Consider the following 20,277-nt stretch of genomic DNA (forward strand, 5'->3'; position numbering starts at 1 on the left):
CATTAGCCGACATAGTCCAAGGCTTAGTCAACAAAATGAAGGCATTTAGTCGATAGATCATGGTCACTTAGTCGACAGATACTACAAATTTGCCTTTAACTTCATTTTCTAATATTTTGAGATTTAAGTGAATTTAGTAGTTTATTTTTCCAATCTCCTAAATCATAAACAACACATATATATTAGAAAATACGTTGACCAAACATCTTTGAAACTTGAGAACCAATATGAAAACTTTTGGGAAATAATATGAGTTCATTTAATTTGGTTCATCAAGATAATAATCATTAATAATTTCATCATCAAAATACAATTATTTTTCATTATCAAAACTATATCAAAGACAAAACATCAAACATATAATTATAGGATAAATGGCAATTTGATCATTCGTCATTTAATACCAATTAATACTTTGTTCACATTTTCGCACACCAAATATGATATCGTCATAACATCAAACAATACCTCAATTATTAAATGCATGATAGGATTAATCACTTCCTTTACTATTTTATCCCATATTTATTTGATTCAAATACAAAATTAGTCCTAAATAATATTCAAAATAATAGTGTATATTTCACAAACCACCCGAGTTTTAGCTAAAATTCACCAAGCACACTTGCATTTTTAAAAATAACACTCATCTTCTTTGTTATAGACCTATTCTAGAAATTCACTGTTTATACCCCTATTTTTAATCCATCTCCTTCATCTTTTTTCTCTCTTCTCTACTAAGTTATTTTTATCTCATATCCCTTATCACAAACTCACATCAATTTTTGGTTATGATGGCCATGGTTGCGACATGCTTCCTCTCACCTACTTTTTATGTAAATGATTTGCTGATAGCGAATAAATCTCCCTTGTTGCAAAGTCATGAGAGGCAACCATCATGATGAGGTTGGAACATTGTTAGGATAATAGTTTGGATGACGAGATTTAGAACCATTTGTAACGCTCAACGCAATAGGCAAGCTATAAAGAATAGCGATGATAGTGATTGAGAATAATTGGTAAGTCTCTTTCTCCCCCTTGGAGGAACCCTATAAGAGCCTAGAATATTTGGGTTTTTGATTGAGAGTTCTAAAACTTATAAATCTAGTTTAATCCTCTTGATTGAATTTAGAAATTCAATCAAAATTTCTAGATTCGATCAATTGAATCGTAAAACTCAAACTTTAGGTAATCATTGGTTATCAATCCTCTCTCTCTCTATAGTTGATGGGTTTTGAACCTATCGCTATGACGCCATGGTTGTGGCTGACAACCATCACCTACCAACACTAGTATTTCCTTTTTCTTTTTATTTTTTAATTACAAGAGTATTATTGAGATTTTTAATTAACTGTTATTATTTAATGATAAGGGATATGTGATGCATAATAAATAAAATTCAAGAAAAAATGATAATATTTTATAAACCCAAAAATAATCGATACAATTTAAATAAATTTTAAAATAATATATTAAATTTGATAATAATAATAATAATAATGGCCAAAAATATATTTATATCCCTAACTTTTGGGATTTTTTCTTGTGGAACCCTAAAATTTTCATGGTTTCAAATCTATCTTGAACTTAGGCCAAAAATATATTTATGCCTTTGAACTTTTCGTGGTTCCAAATGTGTCTCTAAACTATAAAAAATCACTCATTTAAACACATAGCCAAGAAGTGATACTAACATACACTAACGTGGTAGGTTTTCGATATTTCCTTAGCTTTTTCTGGCATCTCCTCAACTGCATCTCTATATCTGGTGGTGTCTGCTTAGCTCATCCTCTCATTTCGACATCTCTTTAACTCCTTATTTCTCTCAAACATTTCTTATGTCTCATTCGATTGGGTTAGATATGTCACTAACATGCTTGAGTCGATTATTATCTCATCGTCTAGGGGGATTGGAAATAGGGTTAGTTTAGGGTAGCATTTCGTATAGGAGATGCACCCAAAGAATAAATAGGAGATGCCAAAGAGAGATGAGATGTAACCAAGGAGAGAAAATTAGTTGAGGAAAGAGGTGGAGTTGAAGAGATGTTGCTAGGGAGATAGAGATAGTTGAGGAGATGTTGGAAAGAGAGAGATGAAACTAGAAAAATGCTAAAAAACTTGCATGTTATCGTGTGTGTTATTCAAATATTCAAATAAGTGATTTTACTTAGTTCATGAACACATTTTGAATTGCAAAAAGTTTAGCATTTTATAAGAAAAAATACAAAAAATTAATGATATAAATATACTTTTTGAGACACATTTAGAATCACAATAAATTTAATTTTTTTTTAAAAAGAAAAAGTTTAGGGGGGATAGCTTTTGGCCTAATAATAATAATCAAACGAAGGGCGCGTGATAGCCCCTTTGTGTTTGGATTGAAAAAAAAGCGGGAGTGCAAAAGGAGCGCCGATTTGCGAACTCCCAACCCAACGTAACGTCGCTTTGGTTTGAAATCAAACACAAGAAAGCACGGAGAGAGAGAGAGAGAGAGAGACGTCCGTCCGTATATCTGTTGGTGGTTTATTACTATTAATAATTAATGTTAGAATGAATAATGAATGGAGTGAAAACCGTTTGCGGCCGCCCTCTTCTTTTTTTATATTTACCGCCCTTCCTAATAGTTCCCCCCACGCCGCCTCATCCTCCTACTATTATAATAATAATAATATAATAATAACAAGGTAAAGTAATAGTAATAGTAGTAGTGGTAGTAGTAAACAGCTCAGCTCTCCTCGCTCTCTCTATCTCTCTCTCTCCGACTCCCAATGTCAGTCAGTCAGTCACTAAGTGCTGCTTGATAATCTTCATCTTCCACTGCATCTATCATCATCGTCTCCGATTTATCTGATTTGTATCCAAGAAGAAGAAGAAGAAGAAGAAGAAGGAGAAGAAGCGGCGGCGGCGGGAAGAGTCCAAATGAACAAGGACGAAGCACAAGAACAAGAAGAACAAATCGTCAGCCTTTCTTCTCCAGCTGCTGTCTGCAAAAAGCAGGAGCAGCAGGAGGAGGAGGAGGATGGCACTGTCGATGATGATGATCATCGTAATCATAATAATAGTAACAATGCTGCTGCTTCTGCAACTGAAGATGGCAATGGAGACCATGCCCTTGGGGAAACCAGCCCCCCAAGGGCAAGGAAGAGGTCGTCGTCTTCCTCTATTGCTGCTGCTGCTGCTGCTGCTTCCGCCACCGCTACTACTAATGCTAGGGTTAGGGGTAGGGGTAGGGGCAGGGGCAGGGGCAGGGGTAGGGGTAGGGGTAGGGGTAGGTCTAGGGCAGCTGATTCAAGTGCACAACAAGAAGATGATGATGATCATAGTAATCATAATAACAATGCTGCTGCTTCTGCAACTGATGATGGAAATGGAGACCATGCCAATGGGGAAACCAGCTCCCCAAGGGTAAGGAAGAGGTCGCCGTCTTCCTCTATTGCTGCTGCTGCTACTGCTACCACTGCTACTAATGCTAGGATTAGGGGTAGGGGCAGGGGCAGGGGCAGGGGTAGGGGTAGGGGTAGGGGTAGGGCTAGGGCAGCTGATTCAAATGCACAACAAGAAGATGCTGATCAACAGCAGCAGCAGATTGGAAGCTCCGCCATCCACGCCAGACGCAATCCTCTCAGGTCTGCTAGAGCTTCCCCCCGGCAGCTACTCAACCCAACCAAACCCCTCCGGCCTCCTATCAAGAGGGACCAACACGTACTACTCTTCCTACTATTTCCTATCCATGCTCTTTCACTTTTTTTTCTTCTTATTAATTGTTCCTTCTATTTCCTATTCTCATCTGAATTCCTCTTGACATCACAGGGTAATCCCATTCCCTCAAACATGTGTCATCAGTGCCAGAGGAATGACAAAGGACGCGTTGTTCGCTGCACCTATTGTAACAGCAAGCGATACTGTGTTCCCTGTATGACCAGATGGTATTATCATTCCTCTCCATGTTTTTGCTCATACAACATACCCACCTTTACCCTGTCGTACTACTTGTGTTTTGTGGTCTACGTCTATTGCTCTAATTCCCCTTTCATTCCACGTGTTCCAACTTTCTTTTCCTTTTTTGTTGGTTTATTGATTACTGGAGTTTGTTAGTTCCACCTGAGGCTATTTATCGACTGGTTGTTTATCTTATAATGATTCTGATACTTGACTACTGGTATACAGGTATCCTAGGATGACAGAGGACGATTTCCTCTCCTCTTGTCCTGTTTGTCGTGGGAACTGTAATTGCAAATCTTGCCTCCGTTTGGATGTACCCATCAAAGTATGTTTCTTCTGCTACTTATTCTTTTACTCTTATCTGTGCTTTGCGTCCTTTTACTTTTAGATGTCTTGGTCTTGGACGTGAAACATCACATTTTTTGCCGGATTTGTTGTAGGACTTGAATCCAGAACCGAGTATTGCTGACCAGGAAAAAATTGAGCACTCCAAATATATTCTACAAGCACTACTTCCATTTCTAGAAAAATTCAATGCAGAACAAAACATGGAGAAGGAGGTTGAGGCTAAGATTCAAGGTATTTTCTTTGTTACTAGAGTATGTGGGCTCCCATATAATTGTGATGCTAGCTCTGTTCTTATTTTTACCCCCCTTTGCAATGCACATTACTTGTCGTTAACTTTACCCGCTGATGAATATAATGAATAACTTCCATTAATTTTATAGCTGGAAAATAAATATGTTGTTGGGAACTAGATTTGGCTGAGGCTAATTTTATAATTGATTTGTTTTTATTGCTGCTTCCATCTGTTGTTAATGTTTGTAAAGTAGAACACAAGTTTGTAATTAGGATGCGCGAATATCATTTGGTTGATAGAGATTCCAGCCAGACTGTAGTACTTCTTTTCCTCAACAAATGCAAGACTTGGAATATCAACCAGTTAAGAAGTATGGTGTTTCATAATGAGGAATCTTGTACCAATTACATTGTTCAATAGTTCCTCTGTCCTTTTGTTCGGGCAGGTTTATCGTCATCAAAGATAAAGCTACAACAGGCAACATGCAGCTTAAATGAGCGTGCCTATTGGTAAGTTCTGGTGATTCATTTATATTTTTGCTTGTTCTCATTAATTTACAGATCACTTGATCTGCTCACATGTTTTTTTATTTTTTATTTTTTTTGGCAGCAACAACTGCAGAACTTCCATAGTTGACTTCCACAGAAGCTGTCCACACTGTTCTTATGACCTCTGTCTTATATGTTGCGGGGAGTTCCGTTGTGGCAACCTACAGGGAGGTGAGGAGGAAGTTATAATGCAATTTGTTGACAATGGACTGGATTACTTGCATGGTGAGGGCAGTTCTGGATCCACATGGAGAACAGAAACTTCAGAAATTGCTGTTGAAACTAGCTGTGCTTATAATATATTGTTAACATCTGAATGGAAAGCCAATGAAGATGGCAGCATTCCTTGTCCCCCTGTACGCATGGGTGGTTGTGGATGTGGCATCTTGGAATTGAAGTGTATATTGCCTGAAAATTGGGTCTCAGAGTTGTTAGAGGATGCAAAAAAGATAGCTAAATTTTACAACCTTCACAACGAGCTTGAATCTTTTCCACAAACTTGTCCATGTTTCAGTGAGGCAGGAGAAGTTGACGCTGGTAGTAAACACTTAAGGAAGGCATCATCTCGTGAAAATGCTGCCGATAATTATTTGTTTTGTCCAGCAGCTAGGGATATTGAAGGAGAAGATTTGAAGCATTTCCAGTGGCATTGGTACAAAGGCGAGCCTGTGATTGTTAGTGATGTGCTTGAGACTACATCTGGCTTGAGTTGGGAACCAATGGTTATGTGGCGTGCATGTCGTCAGATTAAGAATACGAAGCATTCTCTACTTTTAGATGTGAATGCCATTAGTTGCTTGGATTGGTGTGAGGTTAGTTTAATTCCTTCATGTTTGATATGCTCAATTAATATATGTAGTTTTACGTATACTTGATTGTAGCAATGGATATCTCAAGATTGTAGATCTTCTTATTAGGATTTGATATAATGGTAAGTAAAGACCCTGAACTTTGAATGTGAGAGAACAGAGAATTGTTACCAAACATGGTTGCTAGTAGCACCTGAATCAAAAATCCACAATCAATGGATATCTCAAGATTGTAGACCTTCTTATTAGGATTTGATATAGTGGTAAGTCAAGACCCTAAACTTTGAATGTGAGAGAACAGAGAATTGTTACCAAACATGGTTGTTAGTAGCACCTGAATAAAAAATCCATGGATCGACAAAAGAGGATTGTGTAAAACAAGTAGTGGGGCTATAATTGAATGACGTTGAGGCTTCTTACTCTTTAGCGGGGCCCATGGTCCTATTAGAGGGTAGTGTTGGTCATGACCTAAATTTGGGTCGTGACACAAATATTTTCCTTTTATCCATTATTTTTCAAATTTCTTCGATTGACATAATTGAGTTTTGTTTTGTTAAATTAAATTTCAATAATTGACTGAAAAAAAAGGTTATAGAATAATTATGATCGCAAGTGAGTTGACTAACAAAAAGTAAATTAAAGGGACACTACAGTAAATGTAGAATAGATGACAAGGGCAAAGTAAAAAGGGGTTTAACACCTTGATACCCTTGACTAATGCTTGAGAACCATTAACTAGTATAATAGTAGGTAAAATCCTAAACTCTGAATGTGAGAGAATAGAGAATTGTTACTAGACATGTGGTTAGTAGCACTTGAATTAAAAAATCCATGGATTGACATAAGAGGATCGTGTAAAACAAGTTGTGGGGTTACTGGTGTGAGTAAAAGATGCCATTGATGAAGGTCATGTTGTGTTGATCCAAATTGAAGGAACTGTGCATACCCTTCCTTTGAGATAGTCACTATTGAAGATTCACTAGGAGTTATATTAGTTGCTCGAGGATGATCACATCCACTGCCACGACAACCACCATGACCTCTAGAGTTGTGAGAAATCTCAACTCTCCAACCATTCTTACCTTCTAGTTAACAAATGGCATCATGTGCATCTATGTGGTCAACAAAGTCAATAAAAGCATAACTTGGCATCCTTCTTACAACCCAAACACTGTGCATAAAACACACAATTCATCTTCAAGCTCTCGTTTAGTGATGCATGGGTTTAAGTTTCTAGTGTAGATACGAGACATCTTCTAGTGTTGTTAAAACCCTAGACCAAAAAACAACATGACTACACAACTAGAATTGTCATGATGCAATGCAACTAGAAGAAACAATGTTAGGTTTGGTGGTGCTATTCTCATCAAATTTGGTAGATCTAAGGCTATTGGCGCTAGTGACTAGAGCAGTGTTATTAAAGGCGCGCCTAGGCTCAAGGCGCACCCTTGGCGCTTGAAAGCATTCCAGGCGAGCGCAGACCTACAAGGCGCGCCTTGAGCTTTTTAATTGTTTTTTCAAGGTTTTTATTTGACTGTTTGTTACTTTATTTAATTTTTTACTATTTAGGGTTTAAATTTATTGCTTCAACTACAAATTTGACAATAAGTAAAAATGCTACTATTTCAAATGCTCCAATTGAATTTGAAATAGGGAGAATTGAACAAATTCAAGGCATGCAATAACAAAATGTAACATTAAGTCACCAAAACAACACCCCCATACTTGCAACCATCTTTCTTAGACTTCTATATACCATCTATGATCTCCAGATCCAAGAAGTGGACAAAAAGGGACAAAGAAATTATATTTTCATAGGCCCAAGTTAAATAGTGGCTTTTCCTTAGTTTCCCATCTTCTTTGATTGTGTTTCATTTACTTCAACAATGTTTTGTTAAAGCTATTCAAGTCTCCATTTTCTTTATGATTATATATTCCAGTAATAAAAAGTCAAACTACACAATCTCCAATTATCAACATTCTATTGGCGTGATAAATATTTATAGACACCACAGATGCTAAGTTTTTAGTATACAAAGAAAGATGCAAATTCAAATCAAGTATATTACCTACCAAAAAAATGTATGAAACTATCATCACACTTCTAAACCATAGAAATCTTCCAACAAGAGGAGTAGATGATGTGGAAGAAGATATTAGAGATGATACTTTTAATGATGAAAATATAGAAATGTTTGATCTTGATGATGAGAATAATTTTTAGATTATTTAAAATGCATAATTAGTCAATCTTGATTAAGATTTAAGACCTATAATGTTTTTTAAGATTTAATTTAAGTTGACTTAAAGACTTTTAGATTACATCTTTTGGCATTTTTTATTGTTTTTTTCATTAGTATATGTTGAATTTTTTAATTTCCTTGATAACATACTTTTAAATATGTTATTAGGAGTTAGAACTTATTTTATACTTTATTTTTCAACTAGGATATATATATATATATTTTAGTAAGCATGCACCTAGTTCTATCAGGCGCGTGCCTCGCCTTGTGCATCAAGCTTCAACACCCTTTTGCACCTTAGTGCCCCTTCAGTCTTTAATTACACTGGACTAGAGGCGATGGTGCTAGTGATTGGAGACGGCGACAAATGATGTTGGGTTGTGTCTTGTTGGTCTTGAATTGATGGTGGAAGGAGATGTATCGCATGGTGATTAGGGTTGCCTAGTATTGGGTTTTTGATGGAATGAATCTCACAAAGGAGATGTGCTACGGACGATCAGCGAGAGATACTAGGTTGACAATCTAACGAGTCATGCAATGGATGGTTGATGACAAAAACAAGGCTGGTGATTGACAAGGCTTATGACTGATAGCACAATTTGAAGAGTGGCGTGACAAATGACTTGTGACTAAAACAAGGCTGAGGATCGATGATAATGGCGGTTGCAATGGACAGCGATTTACAGTGGTGGACATTGTTAATTCTAAAACTAGGGTTAGGGTTTCTCTCCTATTCCCTTTTTCTTGCTATTATTTATTTTATTTTACAAGGGATTTGATACCATGTAAAATTGAAGTAATGTATATCTGTATATTTCTCAATGAGGTGTACATAGACTTATGTACATGCATCAAAATAAGGAAACAATATATTCTAAAGATATACACAAAGTACATACAAATCATCTAAGCTTATATAGTTACTTAATATAATGATTACAATTAAATCATAATCCTCTTAAAAGGAAATATACTCAAATTTACATAAATGCCCATATACTATACACTATATACTAATAATTTTAGTATAATGTATTTCTATTTCTGCACAGGCCTCAATGTTTGCAATTTGGCCCCATGGGAGAAGAAAGAATAGTAGAACAATGGTTTGTGACTAGTGGGTTAATTGGCCATAGTAGGAGAAATCATGATAGAGAAAAAAATTTAGGGCAGGGGTATTATTTCTAACATAAAATAGTTTTTGTTTTTTTATTTTTTATGTAACTTGGTAACATACACAATTTTTTTAGACAATATTTTTTTTTTGTTTCAAAAGTTTTGGAAATAGACAATATTAGTTTAAAAGTGAAAAAAAAAAAATTAACAATTGAAAACAAACATAGTTAAACTAGTAACCTATTCTAATGGCCCCTTATATTAAACAGTTGCACCATGTTGAGAGTAAAAGCAATAATATAACATATAAAGTTAATATTCTATTTAAAAGCTTCACTAGCAACAAAAAAAAAAAAAAAAAAAAAAAACCTCTATCTAATGGCTTAAGCCTTAGATGAGATTGTGGTTAATAATTCAACATGGTATCGAAGCAGACAAAGGTTTTGAGTTCAAACCTCTTCGCTAACCCTATATTTAAATAGTTTCATGTGTTTGAACCAATTATGCGGTAAAGCTTGACCAAGCATGAGGGGATGTGTTGAAAGTAAAAATAATAATGTAAAAGATAAAGTTAACCTCTATGTAACAATTTAAGCTTTTAGATGAAATGATGGTTAATAAATAATAATTCAACATAGTACTTTTGACAGTCAATAGCATTGTGAATTTCCCCTTCAGCTGATTATGACTAGCATTATTTATTGCTTTTGTGTACACCATCCACATGAACAAGTGCATATACTTAGGCTTGCAATCACATCTACTTCCCTTCCATTGAATCTTTCTTTCTTCTTTTTGTTGACCAAGATAGAAAATAGAGATGTTGAACAGGATAGAAAAGAGAAAACCCTTCTTTTAGGAGTAAAACTCTATGTTAGGTCTAACCTCCCTCTATTGAAATTTATAGTAAGCTGTACAATAATTAAGGCTAAAATTTAGGCCTAAATTATAGCTAATTACATCTAATCACATGCTTAATTGACTGTTAATTACATACTAATTGACAACTAATCTTTGATTGCTAATTGACTTATATTCCTTGATTTGTGGCAACTCTTCCTTGATTTGTGACAAATCTTCCTTCCTTGATTTATGGCAACTCTTTGTGATTTTTCTACCTTGATTCACGACACTCCCTCTCAAGCTGGTGAATAGACATTGTCCATTCTCAATTTGGCTATAATTTTTTGGAAGACAGGACTAGGGAGTCCCTTGGTTAAAACATTAACTAGTTGGGATTCACTTGGTATATAGGGAGTACAAATAAGCCCCCTGTCTAGTTTCTCTTTAATAGAATGTCTGCCAACCTCAATGTGTTTTGTTTGCTCATGCTGTACAGGATTGTGTGCAATGCTGATAGCAGATTTATTATCACAATAGAGTTTCATAGGGCTGTCCTACTTGAGTCTCAAGTCTTAAACAATAATTTTTAACCATAGCAACTCACATATACCTTGTGCCATTGCTCGAAATTCCGATTTTGCACTCAACCTAGCGACAATAATCTGTTTTTTACTCCTCCAAGTAAGTAGATTTCTTCCCAAGAAAGTACAATACCCTGTGGTAGACCTCCTATCAACCGTTGAACTTGCATAATTTGTATCGGTATTAGCCTTTAGGGTAAGTTTAGCTCTCTTTTTGAACAAAATTCCCTTTCCTAGGGTGCCTTTAAGGTAGTGCAGAATTCGATAGACCACTTGTAGGTGAAGCTCCTTGGGTTTGTGCATAAACTGACTTACTATGTTCACTGCATAGGTTATGTCCGGCCTTGTGTGAGATAGATAAATCAACCTACCAACTAATCTTTGATATGCTTCTTTGTCGATATCCTTGTCTCCCTCTACTTCTTCTAGTTTGTGATTAGGATCAATCGGGATGCTAACTGGTTTGCAAGCCAATTTCCTTGTGTCCCTCAAAAGGTCAATAACATACTTGTGTTGAGATATAAATATCCCATGTCTAGATCGTGCTACTTCAATATCTGTCAGCAGTTGATATGGAATGATTCAATCCTTGATTGGTGATTGATTAATTGATGATTGATTGGTGATTGATTGATTGATGATTCAATCATTGATTGGTGATTGATTAATTGATGATTGATTGATTGATTGATGATTGATTGGTGATTGATTATATATGTTTCCTAGATTGATTGACTGTATATATTATTTCCTAAAAGAAAAATTGTATCCTCTAGATTAGATTATGTTTCCTATCTTGGTTGTATCCTAAATTGTATAGATTCTAGGATTCTTTCCTAAAGTTAGTTGTTTCCTATTTTTGTAAAGAAGCTTGTATAAATCAAGCTTTTCTAGTGAATGAAAGGTGAGACAGTAGTAAGGTTATTTTTTTCCAAAACTTAACATGGTATCAGAGCCCTAGGGATTGTTTTTGTTCTACAATTCTCTGGGATCTACAAAGCCTATCCTTATCAGTCTTCCCATCTTTCGTTTTTTCATCTGAATCTTGGCCAAGAGATGTCTTCCGTCCAAGAACCTACATCAGATACAGCCAATTCCTGCCATACCTCAGAAGTTCCAATTGCTGGAACTCAAAATGGGACCTTGGGAGGAGAATTGCAGTCTCTCCAGGCAGCCTATCGTTTGAACGGTAAAAATTACCTAAAGTGGTCACAGCTGATCCGAACCTTTCTTAAAGGGAAGGGAAAGCTTAGCCACTTGTTAGGAACGGGCCCAAAAGAAGGTGATCCAGCATTCGCAGCATGGGACGAGGAAGATTCCTTGGTAATGTCCTGGCTTTGGAATTCCATGGTTCCAGAGATTAGTGACACTGTCATGTTTTTGACCACAACTAAGGATATTTGGGAGGCCATAAACTTGACCTATTCCAAGGTGAAAGATGCAGCCCAAATCTATGAAATACGAGCAAGGGTGGCAAGAACCAAACAAGGCTCGAAGACCATCACGGAGTATGCAAATATGTTGCAAACTCTATGGCAAGAGCTAGATCACTACCAATGTTTGAAGATGAAATGTAGTGAGGATGTTGCACTCCATAAGAGATTTGTTGAAAAGGAGCGGATATATGACTTCTTGGCCGGCCTCATCAGTGAATTTGATGCGGTCAGAGTGCAGATTCTTGGCAAAGAGGATTTACCTTCCTTGAATGAGGTAATCTCCTTAATAAGGGCAGAAGAAGGGAGAAGGGGTGTAATGCTCGAAGCTATCTCCGGTGAGAGTTCTGCCCTAGTGTCTTTAAAAACTCATAATCAAAACAAAGGCCCCAGGGATGAAAAGAAACCAGTGGATAGGGATTCTTTATGGTGTACATTTTGTAAGAAACCTAGGCACACCATAGAGAAGTGCTGGAAGCTCCATGGAAAGCCATCTAGAGGGGGACCAGCAAGGAGTCAAGTGCATATAGCAGCAGCCAACAGTCAGCAACTGGAACCGAGAGGATTGGAGCATGGGGGACAGTCTCTTGAACTCAACAAGGCAGAAATTGAAAGATTAAAAAATTTTTTGGGATCTCTAGACAAAAAGGCAGATAAAGGTAGCTCTCTTGCTCTCACAGGTATTGCTTCCTACACTTTTTCCCTACATGCTTTAGAAACTTTACATCAACATTGTTGGATCCTAGACTCGGGTGCTTCAGACCACATGACATCCCATCTACAATTGTTTACTTTCTATCATCCTTGTCCTAGCTCTAGAAAAATTACAATGGCCGATGGCTCACTCATTATTGTTGCTGGTCAATGAGATATTCTTCTCAGTGATCACCTAACCCTCAAGAATGTCCTTCATGTCCCCAAATTATTTGCTAATCTTATATCTGTTCAAAAACTTATTGAGGATACTAATTGCAGCGTATCTTTTTATTCCAATGTTTGTGAGATACAGGAATAGGGCAAGAAGATGATGATTGGGCTTGCTAGGGCTAAAGAGGGGCTTTATTACCTCGAGGAATCAGGGCCAGACAAGAAGGAGTCTCTTCCTCTTATGTCATGCCTAGCTCTATCCAACGAGGATGAGATGTGGTTACAACATTATAGAATGGGTCATCCCTCATTTCTTACTCTCAAATTAATGTTTCCTAATTTAGCTAAAGGTCTGGATTTTAGTCACTTTCATTGTGTTGATTGTGAACTTGCCATACATAAAAGAGTTTCTTTCCCTCTTTGTAATAAAAGGACTGATTTCCCCTTCTCTTTAATCCATAGTGACATTTGGGGTCCATCAAGTGTTCCCAATATTTCTGGGACAAAATGGTTTGTCTTATTTGTTGATGATTGTACTAGAGTGGTGTGGTTATATTTGTTGAAAGCGAAGTCAGAAGTAAGCCATGTTTTCCCCAATTTTTACAACATGGTTAAGACTCAGTTTGGGGTAAATGTAAAGCGGTTTAGATTTGATAATGCTAGAGATTTCTTCAATGACACTCTATTCGCTTTCTTTCAACAAAAAGGTATTATTCATGAGTCTTCTTGTCCTTACACCCCTCAACAAAATGGGGTGGCCGAGAGGAAAAATGGTCATCTTCTAGCTGTTATTCGAGCACTTCTTTTTCACCATAATGTCCCTCAACATTATTGGGGAGAAGCAGCCCTAACTGCCACCACTCTTATCAATTGATTGCCATCTAAAACCCTAGAATCTCAAAGTCCTATTCAACTATTGATGAGTCATTTTCCTGACTTTCATGTGACTAGTAATTGACAGCCCAAGATATTCGGGTGCACGGCCTATGTTCATATTCCAACAGCCAATAGAGGGAAACTAGATCCTCGTGCCTTAAAATGCGTATTTATTGGATATTCATCTACACAAAAAGGCTATTGATGCTATCATCCTCCCTCAAAGAAATATTTTGTATTTGCTGATGTTACCTTTGCTGAAAATAAGTCGTACTTCAGATCATCAACTATTTTAGAACAAAATCAGACTTTGATTAATAGGGATTCCTCGTTTCTTCCTGACCCTAATCTCCTATCCTTGAACCCATCTCCTAAATAGAAAGACTTGAAAAACATGACACCTGAGAAAGCTTCACCTTCTACTCCTCGGCCTATGTAGGTATGCTCAAGGAGGAATAAAACCGAATCTAGTCCTATGCAAGCTCCTGCATCCTCTACAAGTCCTAGTCCTACGGTCTCTACAAGCAGGAATAACACTGACAATCCTGCCATTTCAGAGTCATCACGAGGTATTCTTGCAACCAATTCTCTTAATATGACTCATATGAGCTCTACAAATCTGCTGAAGCTATTGTCCAATCAGATACCTATGACCTTGATTGGCCCATTGTTCTAAGAAAAGGGAAAAGAACTTGTACCAAGCATCCATTACACCTATTTCTTTCCTTTTCTAAGTTGTCTCCTACCCATAAAGCCTTTCTTACCAGCCTACATACCATCCCTATTCCAAAAAGGTTTTTTGAAGCTGTAGGGAATAAGAATTGGAAGGATGCCATGGAAGCTGAGATGATAGCCTTGGAAAAAAATCAGACCTGGGAAGTGGTAAAATTGCCTAAAGGAAAACATCCAGTGGGTTGTAAATGGGTCTATACTGTGAAATATAGGTCTGATGGATCTCTAGATCGGTACAAAACAAGATTGGTTGCCAAGGGATATACACAAGTGTATGGGGTAGACTATTTGGACACTTTTGCACCGGTGGTTAAACTAAATACAGATAGAGTCCTTCTTTCATTAGCTGCTAATCTAGGTTGGCCATTGCATCAGTTTGACGTGAAAAATGCATTTTTACATGGTAACCTAGAGGAGGAGGTATATATGGAAATACCACCAGGTTATGAAATAGCCACACAAGGGCTGGTTGTATGCAAACTAAAAAAGCCCTGTATGGACTGAAACAGTCCCCACGGGCTTGGTTTGGGAGATTCACAAGTGTTACGCTTGGCATGGGGTATAGACAAAGCCAAGGAGACCATACTTTTTTTATTCAACATTCGGCCATAGGGGGAGTAACTGTGTTAATTGTGTATGTAGATGATATTGTTGTTACCAGCAATGACAAAGAAGGGATGACTCAATTAAAGGAGTGCTTGTTAAAGGAGTTTGAAATCAAAGATTTGGGGAGATTAAAATATTTCTTGGGAATAGAGGTGGCTCATTCTAAAGATGGCATATTCATATCTCAGCAAAAATATGTGGTAGACCTTTTAAAGGAGACCGGATTGCTAGGCTGCAAAGCAAGTGACACACCCATTGACCCAAATCATAAGTTGGGAGAAGCTCCAGAAGAAGATAAGGTTGACAAGGGAGTTTACCAAAGGCTGGTTGGAAAGCTGATATATTTGGCCCATACTCGGCCAGATATAGCCTATGCTGTGGGGGTGGTTAGTCAATTCATGCATAACCCAAGGGAAGTCCATCTTAAAGCTGTGTATCGAATACTCCACTATCTAAAAGGAGCACCTGGAAGAGGCATTTTGTTCAAAAAGGGAGAAGCTATGACCCTTGAGGCCTACACAGATGCAGACTGTGCAGACTCTATTGTAGATAGAAGATCTACTTCTGGATATTGTACTATGTTGGGAGGCAATTGGTAACGTGGAGGAGCAAAAAACAAAATGTGGTGGCTAGGTGAAGTGCTGAGGCAGAATTTCGTCCCATGGCTCTAGGTATGTGTGAATTATTGTGGCTAAAAATTCTTCTAAATGATTTCAAGATTGAGTGGACTACGCCTATGAAGCTCTACTGTGACAACAAATCGGGAATCAGTATCGCTCATAAGCCTGTTCAACATGACAGGGCAAAGCACATTGAAGTAGATAGGCACTTTATCAAGGAGAAATTGGATAGTGGACTGATATGCACACCATACATCTCATCCCAAGATCAGTTAGCAGACATGCTAACTAAGGGCTTGCCTGCACTAGTATTTAACAGGATGATAAGCAAGATTGGGATGCAAGATATACACGCTCAATCTTGAGGGGGAGTGTCAGCAGCTGATATGGAATGATTCAATCATTGATTGGTGATTGATTAATTGATGATTGATTGATTGATGATTCAATCATTGATTGGTGATTGATTAATTGATGATTGATTGGTGATTGATTATATATGTTTCCTAGATTGATTGACTGTATATATTATTTCCTAAAAGAAAAATTGTATCCTCTAGATTAGATTATGTTTCCTATCTTGGTTGTATCCTAAATTGTATAGATTCTAGGATTCTTTCCTAAAGTTAGTTGTTTCCTATTTTTGTAAAGAAGCTTGTATAAATCAAGCTTTTCTAGTGAATGAAAGGTGAGACAGTAGTAAGGTTATTTTTTTCCAAAACTTAACAATACCTATAAAATATTTTAAATTCCTTAGTTCCTTGATTTCAAATTCCATAGCTAAACATCTCCCCAAGTTCTGTCTCTCCTTTTCATCGTTCCTTGTCACTATAATATCATCAACATAGACAATAAGGGCTGTAATTGAAGCTGAACCTAAATGTTTTATGAACAAAATGTGGTCCCCTTGGCTTGGTTTATACCCCACGGTTTGCATCACCTTTGAAAATCTCCGAAACCAAACTCTAGGTCACTGTTTTAGGCCACATAGTGCCTTCTTGAGTTGCAGACTTTATTTCCAAGTCTATTTTCATTGAATGATGGAGGTATATCCATGTAGATCTCCTCCTCATGGTCTTTGTGTAAGAAAGCATTCTTCACATCGAATTGTTGTAAAGGCCAGCTGAAAATAACTGGTAGGAACAAAAGAATTCTTACCGTGTTCATTTTGGGTACTAGAGCAAAAGTTTCTTGGTAGTAAATTCCATATATTTGGGTGTATTGCTTAGTTACCAATTGAGCTTTGTACATTTCAAGTGAACCATCTGCTTTATATTTGATTATGAAAATCCATTTACAGCCCATCGATTTTTTTCCTTTTGGCAAATCCACAATTTCCCATGTATTGTTCTTCTCTAGGGCCTGCATTTCAACACTCATAGCATTCTTCCACTTTTTACACTTTAAAGCCTTTGATAATGTGGTAGGAATTGATACAGTATGAATGTTTGCAAGAAAGCTTTTATGAGTTGGAGAGCACCTTTGAAAAGATAAAAAATGAGATAGTGGATATAAGAGATATTTTGTACACTCTTGGGTTCCTTTCCTTAGGGCTATGGGCAGGTCTATTTCTGTCCTAGAATCAATCTTAGAATGTGAGTTGAGAGACCTTACCTCATTTCCAAAATCTAGTTCTGATGATAGGTGCAACATTGGTTCAGGTTTTTGATTAGTCTTTCTTGGATAAATCTGTGAGAAACGGTCGTTGGTAATGGTCTGTCCTTTTCCAGGGTCATCAGGGAGGTTTGATGTAGGAGTTTCTAGTTGAGGGTAAGTAGGCTAAGGTTGGGTTTCTGGTGCAGGGTAAGGGCAGGTTTTGTAATTGTATGGGTAGGTTTTGTAATTGTAGGTTTAGGAGTAGGGTCTTTAGGATTTGCAGCTTTAGGTAAAGGTTCTGGCATGGGATTGGGTGCAACTTTAGGTTTCTGCCCTTTAAGTGGAAAGGAGGTAAGGAGTGGCATAGGCTCATCCTTATCTTCCATAATTGAAGTCTCCCTCTGAAGATAAGGTTGAGAAAAATAGGATTCATGCTCAACAAAGGTAACATCGGCAGTGATTAGAAACCTTTTAGTGGGAGGGTGATAACATTTGTATCCTTTTTTGTTAGAAGGATAGCCCACAAAGACGCATTTAGTTGCTTGAGGATCCAATTTCCCTCTATTATGGCTGTGAACATGAACAAAAGAAATAAACCCAAAGACTCTAGGGCTGAGGGGGAGATGTGGAAGAAAGACCCAGATAGAAGTGAGATAACATGGCCATTGGAGTTTAAAAATTTAACATGCGGGATGGTAGCCGATTGATGGTGTAAGGACTGCTTCCCCCCAAAAGTGTTTAGGCACATTATGCTAAAACAATAAGGCCCTAGTGGTATCAAGAAGGTGACCGTTTTTCTTTTTGCAAGGCCATTTTGTTGTGGGGGTAGAAACACAAGAAGACTCATGAATAATATCCTTTTGATGGAAATAGGTGGAAAGAGTCTTGTTAAAATAATCCCGGGCATTATTAGACCTAAACCATTTGATTTGAGCCCCAAATTGAGTTTGGATCATAGAGAAAAATTTTTGGAGGATGTCACTCACATCATATTTAGATTCAAGGGGAAAGATTCATGTAACCCATGTATAATCATCGATGAATGTGACAAACTAATGTGCACCAGAAATATTTGGAATAGTTAATGGACCCCAAATATCTCTATGAATTAAATCAAAAGGAAAAGGGCTTTTGTTATTTCTAGGAGGAAAAACAACATGCTTGTGCTTGGCAAGTTCACAAATGTCACAATGAAATTTGCTAATATCTAGATTTGTAAACAAAGAAGGGAACATAATTTTGAGTGTGGAGAAAGCAGGATGTCCTAGCCTGTAATGATGCATCCAAATAGTGTCCTTGTGGAGCTGATACTGTTCAAAGTGGTAGGTTACGGGTTGGTTCCATTTGGGAGCAGTTTGTTTCTTAGATTTGTTAAGGTAGTATAATCCATCCTGTTCCTTAGCAAGCCCAATCACCAGTCTCGAGACTTGGTCTTGAAATAAGCAACAAAAAGGGAGAAAAATAACTTTGCAATTGACATCAGAAGACAATTTAGATATTGAAATGAGATTGGTGGACAATTTAGGCACATGAAGGACATTTTTAAGAGGGAGAGTAGGGTTGATTGTAATTTCTCTTATGTTAGCTATTGTGATTAATGAACCATTAGCATTAGCTATTTTTCTATGGCTAGAACATGGGGCATATGAGTGAAAGGACTGAGAGAAATGTGTCATATGATCAGTGGTGCCAGAATCAATGATCTAGGAATTTGGAGAATAAGTGCCAGAGGCATTTAAAGCATAAGAAATAGGAGGTTTACTTGAATATATCAAGGAGCAGTTACCTGAGATAGATGGTTTGTCCAAGGTACTTAGAAATTGCCTCAACCTTTCAATCTCTTTCTAGTTGAATTCTTTCTGTTCTTTTGGTTCATTGATCTGTTCTTCCTCGTGTGAAGTGGCCATATTGGCTTGCCCTTAACTTCGATGTAGTTGTCCACCCTTACTTCCCCATTCTTTACTTGGTGGCTTTCCATTTAACTTCCAGCACATCTCCCTAGCATGCCTCGATTTCTTGCATAAAGTATACCATAGGTTGTCACGACTGTCATTCCCTATGTGCTTAGGAATTGTTTTACCATTGTCTCCATTCAGTTGGTCTCTCTTGAATCCACGACCTTCTCCATTAGCCACCAATGCTGAAGCCTCGATTGGTTTAGGGTGCAACATTACATCCCTTCTGCTTTCTTCGGCCTATATAATTGAAATGACTTCATTAAGTGAACTTAAATCAGCTTTACCAAGGATTTGGATTGTTACCTAATCATACTCCCCATCAAGTTCTGTTAGAAAATCATAAGTTCTGTCTTTCTCTATGAAGGTTTTTAGTGTGGCTGCATCATCACTGTTTTTCATCTCAATAATTCGGTAGTGATCTATTTCTTTCTAAAGTCCTTTTAGGAGATTGGCATATTTTGTGACAGACTTGTTCCCTTGTTTTGCAGTGATGATTTTGGTCTTCAAATCATAAATTTGGGCTGCATTGTTAACTTTCGAATAGGTTTGTTGAATAGACTCTCAAACTTCATTGGTTGTGGGTGGAAACATACATGTGTCACTTATTTTGGGTGCTATGGAACTCCACAACCATGCAATGATCATGGAATCCTCTTCATCCCATGCTGCATGGGTTGGATTTTCCTTCGTTGGTCCGGTCTTCGTGATGTGACTTATCTTTCCTTTCCCTTTCAAAATGGTTCGGATAAGTTAAGACCATTTGAGGTAATTTCTTCCGTCCAATTTGTAGGGTGCATGAATCTGCTGCAATTCTCCAGAAGGTAAGATCCCTGGAGGTGCTGTTGTTTCTCTTGTATCATAAGAGCTAATCTCACTAGTTTGAGTAGACATCTTGATTGAACGGAGAAATAAGGCTAAAGAAAGACT

At 37.3% G+C, this 20,277-nt stretch overlaps 1 protein-coding gene across 5 annotated transcripts in view; it reads left to right on the forward strand.

Moving 5' to 3' along the window:
* The first annotated feature begins 2,717 nt into the window (after positions 1–2,717).
* The window catches only part of LOC127803870 (lysine-specific demethylase JMJ26-like), an 82,847-nt gene continuing 65,287 nt past the window's right edge, over positions 2,718–20,277 (forward strand). For 4 of the 5 annotated variants that reach the window (XR_008023598.1, XM_052340461.1, XM_052340462.1 and 1 more), the window contains exons 1-6: positions 2,718–3,702; positions 3,811–3,926; positions 4,168–4,267; positions 4,383–4,521; positions 4,968–5,031; positions 5,132–5,882. Coding sequence is in view for 4 of the 5 variants with exons in the window: in XM_052340461.1 (XP_052196421.1) it covers positions 2,920–3,702; positions 3,811–3,926; positions 4,168–4,267; positions 4,383–4,521; positions 4,968–5,031; positions 5,132–5,882 (1,953 nt within the window). In the remaining variant the exon portion in view is untranslated. The remainder of the gene's footprint in view (positions 3,703–3,810; positions 3,927–4,167; positions 4,268–4,382; positions 4,522–4,967; positions 5,032–5,131; positions 5,883–20,277) is intronic. The other variant, XM_052340463.1, reaches the window with a different exon arrangement.

Source organism: Diospyros lotus, chromosome 6 (assembly GCF_014633365.1).
Source record: "Diospyros lotus cultivar Yz01 chromosome 6, ASM1463336v1, whole genome shotgun sequence".
NCBI classification, from domain to species: Eukaryota; Viridiplantae; Streptophyta; class Magnoliopsida; order Ericales; family Ebenaceae; genus Diospyros; species Diospyros lotus.